Consider the following 6,000-nt stretch of genomic DNA (forward strand, 5'->3'; position numbering starts at 1 on the left):
TCTAATGACCTTCCTCACAGTTCTCATACTAAGACTGACCTCTGTGTTCCTGGGTGTGAGATAATTCAAGTATACCATTTAGTGTTCAAACATGGTTTTATAAGAACATTGGTGAGGATGGGCTGTCTGTAACAATAGTCCCACTGGTCACTCTAGCTAACGTTGACCTGATGTGAGTTTTCTTTCCTACTTCGGAAAGAGACATTGAGAAATAAATGTTCCCACACATGCTTAATCAATATGACAGTGTTAGTTTATTTGCAAGGAGACCAACCAGCTCCAATTGAAATATTTAAGAGGAAGAAATTAACATTATATTTCTCTCTAACATAGTGTCACATATTGATCCACTAGGGGATGCGTTCAAGTCAAGTGTTTTCATAGCATGTTCATGAGCAGCTCTCTCAAATCAATGCAGACATGAGGTGCCTCAGTTTGCAAAACATTACACATTCTATAGTCCTCTAGTCTTACAACTAAATGTAGAATTAGACATTCCTTCTCTTCAGTTCTATCTCTTTCTCTTCCAAAATGCTGGGCACTTGAGAACAATTTTATTTAACCTTTATCTTGACAGGGAAGTAACACAGACTAGATAAGCCCTGAGACCCTAGACTCAGTATGACTTTCCATGTTGCTCAAGGGAAAGGCTTTGTCTATCCCCTCATGGGGTCTTTCCACTCCAAGGCATCTTTGTTCTACCTCCCTCGGGTGTGAGTTCTGAGGTGTCCCTTGATATGGCTGGACTGACTGAACCCTTTCCCACAGACAGGACAGGAGTAGGGTTTCTCCCCTGTGTGAACCCTCAAGTGGGTCTTCAGATGGACTGACTGGCTGAAGCGTTTACCACACACGTGGCAGCGGTACGGTCTCTCTCCCGTGTGAATGCGTTGGTGCTCCCTGAACCTGCCTGAGTAGCTGAAGCTCTTGCCACACACACCACAGTGGAAGGGCTTATCCTTAGTGTGAGAACGCAGGTGGACCTTGAGGTAACTGGTAGAGGTGAATGACTTCCAACAGACTGTGCAGAGGATTTGCCTGTGACTAGTGTCACCACTGTGTGGTACTGTATGGGATAGCATGTGTGCCTTCAGTTGGGAAAGCTCACAGAACACGGCTCCACACTGAGTACATGAGTGTGTCTGGGTGTCCTCCTCTGGTCTCCTTTCTGGATCTCTTGGAACACTTTCAGTGTTCTCACTCTGTGTTCTAGAACAGGCTGGATTTGCTGCAGAGAGGGGCTGAGACTGAGGGGAGTCACTGGTTGGTTCTGATAGTGATACTCCATAGCCCTCTCCATCAGGTTCTGTTTTGATCTGTCCAGTTGTGTTGGTCAGTAGAGAGTCTCTCTCTCTGTTCTCCACAGTTTGGGGAAGATGTGTGGGGTGAGGTGGCTCCTGATCACAGTCACTTTTCACACAGGGAGGAATGGTTATGGAGTCTTCTTTGGTATCAGCCTCCGGCCCTTGAATCTGCTCTACCTCCTGACGGGTCCTGAGTTCACCCTGTTCCTCTTTAATCTGGGTGGGCTCTGGGTCCCTCTGCCCCAGACTGGGGCTCCACTCCTGCTCACAGTGCTGTTGCTCAGGGGGAGTTTGCTGCTCTGAGACACAAGAGAGAATGGGCTGAGGAGCTGGTGGAAAGAAGACAATAAATGACGTCAATGAAAGTAATTACAGCTGTTGACATTTGATTGTCAAGACCACCATTGAGTTAGCTAGCTTGTTCTGGGAATGGAATATCTATGTCTCTGTCTGAATCCCAAATCCCGCCTTCCCCTCGCCCCTCTATTTGCGAGTTCACGCACACCTCCGCCATATGCACAAGTGTCCTAAAGCCGAGGGTGTGAAAATGATGGAGGGTGCAGGGGCTAATTAGACTCTCCGATAACCACTTTGACCAAGCCAGCAACGTTGGCGGCTTCAGAGCGAAGTGGAATCCCGAAAAATTATTTTTGAATTTGCGCAAGCGTCACTGTGCAAAATGGTACGCAGCATCATCTGGATATGTGAGCAACAAAAGTTCAACATTCACCTTCTCCTACCATTTCTGTCAAGCCGTCTATGCATATAATCTCATATATATGTTCAATAAATCCAAGGTATGCACCACACAGAACGCACTGCAATTGCCTCTACAATGCAATGCTGCAAGGCAAACACAGTGTTCCATTGGAAATGAATGTACTTCTGGTGTCCCAAAACTGGGTTGGTGTGAGGAGGTGTTATTATATTCCAAGTGCATTTGTTTGTTTGATTTTTGATACATGTAAAATATTAAATACCCCACAAAATGTAATGTATAACTGTTACTAAGGTTTATATCTTGTAAAACGACAGGGTGGATTTGTTAATAAGAATTTCACGCTTGTTTTATTATTTCAAAGTTTAACATGAATTGCATCATTCACCAGTGTGTCCTAAAGTTGATGGGTTTAATGATTCCCTCATCACTCTCAGGAAGTCACCCTCGGATTTCGCCAGCAACATGGGGAAACTGAGGGCCCTTGGTCCAGCTTTTGTCAAATGAATGTCAGATTTTACTTTTCGTAGCAGACTAGGAAATTTTACTCAACAAGTTAGGATAATTAGGTTAATGTTAGGAAAATGGTTAGGGCATGCTCAAATGCAACCCCCCCCCCCCCAAAAAAAAAACAATCAACTTTTGACATTAATTTGGCACAAGCTGAATTCCTTCCAGCCATGACCAGGGCCCTCAGAGCGAGTTGGTAGGGGCGAGGGGTGGGATTCACCGTCTCTCTGCCCTAAACATTAAAATACTGTTGAATACAATTTAACACGTTTCTAGGCCTATAGCTAATTTGTGTAAAATCGAGCTAGCTACATACCCGGTAGGACCGGTGTGATCAAGTGGCGTTTCAGGTATTGGTTCTCTCTCTTTGTCCGGGCTATTTCTTCCTGGTACTCAGAGATTGTGTCTCCGACCACTCTAAGTATCTCCTCCGCAGCTTGCATCAAACGCTCAGTTAGATACACATTCAGATATTGTAATTTAGCCATCGTTGGACGACTCTAGGGGACAAAATCGCTTCCCAAAATAAACGTAGCCTGGGAAAAGACAGTACAGTCTTCAGAATCTCTGTGGCTAGGGCTTGTTGTCAAACATGAACGCTGTACTGCACGGAAGTGACGTCAGCACGATAGGCACACATGGGTAGAATTGCTCTTTTCAGATTTAACAAAATATAGCTAAAGTTGCGTCATTGACATTGTAAAAGAGATACACACCATTGCATTGGTATGCCGCGTTGCACATCATGAAATTAAGAAAAAAAGGGCGACTTTGACAGACTGAGCAGTACACTAAGTAGACTACCACTGGAAGAACGTGAAAACAACAACTCAGTAAAGTAATTAGTTACTACAATTTATGTCTTGCTATGATGTGTTAATCTGATCCCTTCCAGAATGTCAACACAATTACTTCTGAAAAGGCATATTATGCATATAATGTAGCCTAAGCTATGATATTGGATAGGCTATTCATATCAAGTATCTATTTTCATAGTGTGAATGATGAACAAAATGTATCAATTTATTAAAAGGCATTAGGAAGGTGCCTGTAATAGTGTTCTGTAATGACTGTATTTATTCACATTCTCTGTGTCTACATTCATAGGTCATGGACAGGACATACCAGACAGGACCCACCGGACCTACAGCCATCTTGGGTAGTGCGCATCCCAGGCTGGCAAACCTGGATAGGGTGTTCCCCAAGGTGACATTCTATTGAAATCCACCCTACTCCTGGTAATTTATTATGACTTTATTATGATCAGTCTGACATAATTCTATTTATAACTGCATAATATCCTACTTAAGCAAATTTGATGGGTAGCCAGGCTGAAACTCCCTGTGACAGTCAGTCCAACACCTTTGTCACGGGCTGTCAAACTAAACTCCTGGAGAACCTCATGATTACTGGGTTATTTCCTTTCAATTAATGTTCAATTAAGACCTATGTATGTATGTAATATATATATATATATATATATATACAGTTGAAGTCGGAAGTTTACATATACTTAGGTTGGAGTCATTAAAACTTGTTTTTCAAACACTCCACAGATTTCTTGTTAACAAACTACAGTTTTGAAAAGTCGGTTAGGACATCTACTTTGTGCATGACACAAGTAATTTTTCCAACAATTGTTTACAGACAGATTATTTCACTTATAATTCACTGTATCACAATTCCATTGGGTCAGAAGTTTACATAGACTAAGTTGACTGTGCCTTTAAACAGCTTGTAAAATTCCAGAAAATGATGTCATGGCTTTAGAAGCTTCTGATAGGCTAATTAACATAATTGGAGTCAATTGGAGATGTACCTGTGGATGTATTTCAATGCCTACCTTCAAACTCAGTGCCTCTTTGCTTGACATCATGGGAAAATCAAAAGAAATCAGCCAAGACCTCAACAACAAAAAATTGTAGACCTCCACAAGTCTGGTTCATCCTTGGGAGCAATTTCCAAACGCCTGAAAGTACCACATTCATCTGTATAAACAGTAGTACGCAAGTATAAACACCATGGGACTATGCAGCCGTCATACCGCTCAGGAAGGAGATGCGTTCTGTCTCCTAGAGATGAACTTACTTTGGTGCGAAAAGTGCAAATCAATCCCAGAACAACAGCAAAGGACCTTGTGAAGATGCTGGAGGAAACAGGTACAAAAGTATCTATATCCACAGTAAAACGAGTCCTATACCGACATAACCTGAAAGGCCGCTCAGCAAGGAAGAAGCCACTGCTCCAAAACCGCCATAAAAAAGCCAGACTACTGTTTGCAACTGCACATGGGGACAAAGATCGTACTTTTTGGAGAAATGTCCTCTGGTCCAATGGTTCAGGCCGGTTTGGAGCGAGCAGTCGCACTACTCTTCGCTCCACAGGTAATATTACACTTCACTACATTACAACGGCTTGATTTGTTTGATCTGAGCAATTCTTCTTAGCTAGCTACATAGCCGTCTTTGTATCAAAGATAATTGTGTAGTTTTAGAGTAATTGAGTAATTATCGAGGCTAGCTATCTTCGTCCTCCTAACGTAGTCAACACTCCTAGCTGCTAGCTAGCTAGTCATCACTGCTAGCTAGCCAACTTCTACCGACTAGCAGCACTGTAGAAACTATTACATTACAACGTAACGACTTGATTAGTGTGGTGTTAGTGTTAGTTAGCCAGCTACATAGTTGTCCTTGCTGTCTCTGTATCTAAGATAGTTGTGTAGTTTGAGTAATTATCGAGGTGAGCTAGCCAGCCGCGACGCGGCGCCAGACTTAGTCAACACACCTAGTCATCATTAACCCACTGCTAGCTAGCCAACCGTTACCGACTAGCAGCGCTGTAGATACTAATACTTTACAACGGAACGATTTGACTAGTGCAGTGTTAGCTAGCTAGCTACTTAGTTGTCTTTGTCATAGCTTGATAATTGTGTAGTTTAGTAATTACCGAGGTTAGCTAGCCAGTCATCGAGGTCAGCTAGCCAACTATTTCCGTCCCCCGCGACGCCATTTTTCCTAACCCAGCCAACTATTACCGACGAGCAGCATTGTAGAAACTAAATACATACAAGGAACGTCTTGATTAGTGTTATGTTAGCTAGCTAGCTACAAAGTTGCTTTGTATCATGACAAGGTGTAGTACTGAAACTATCGAGGTTAGATAGCCAGCTACACGTTCAAAGTCAACAACGCAGCCACTGCTAGCTAGCCTACTCCACCAGCCAGCAGTACTGTATCATTTTAGTCAATAAGATTTTTGCAACGTAAGCTTAACTTTCTGAACATTCGAGACGTGTGGTCCACTTGTCAGTCCAATCTCCTTTGCATTAGCGTAGCCTCTTCTGTAGCTTGTCTACTATGTGTCTGTCTATCCCTGTTCTCTCCCCTCTGCACAGGCCATACAAACGCTCCACACCGCGTGGCCGTTGCCACTCTAACCTGGTGGTCCCAGCGCGCACAACCCACGTGG

General features: G+C 43.2%; 1 protein-coding gene across 3 annotated transcripts in view; it reads right to left on the reverse strand.

The window, feature by feature from the left end:
* LOC106568360 (zinc finger and SCAN domain-containing protein 5B) overlaps positions 1-3,142 on the reverse strand; it is a 29,237-nt gene extending 26,095 nt beyond the window's left edge. Inside the window, exons 1-2 of one of the 3 annotated variants that reach the window (XM_014138645.2) lie at positions 2,849-3,142; positions 703-1,633 (exon numbers count right to left, since the gene is read on the reverse strand). In XM_014138645.2, coding sequence (XP_013994120.1) covers positions 703-1,633; positions 2,849-3,020 — 1,103 coding nt within the window. In that variant the 5' untranslated portion in view covers positions 3,021-3,142. Of the gene's footprint in view, positions 1-235; positions 1,634-2,848 lie in introns of those variants that run through there. The other 2 variants (XM_014138644.2, XM_014138643.2) reach the window with 2 other exon arrangements.
* Positions 3,143-6,000: the final 2,858 nt, after the last annotated feature.

Source organism: Salmo salar, chromosome ssa13, assembly GCF_905237065.1.
Source record: "Salmo salar chromosome ssa13, Ssal_v3.1, whole genome shotgun sequence".
NCBI lineage: Eukaryota > Metazoa > Chordata > Actinopteri > Salmoniformes > Salmonidae > Salmo > Salmo salar.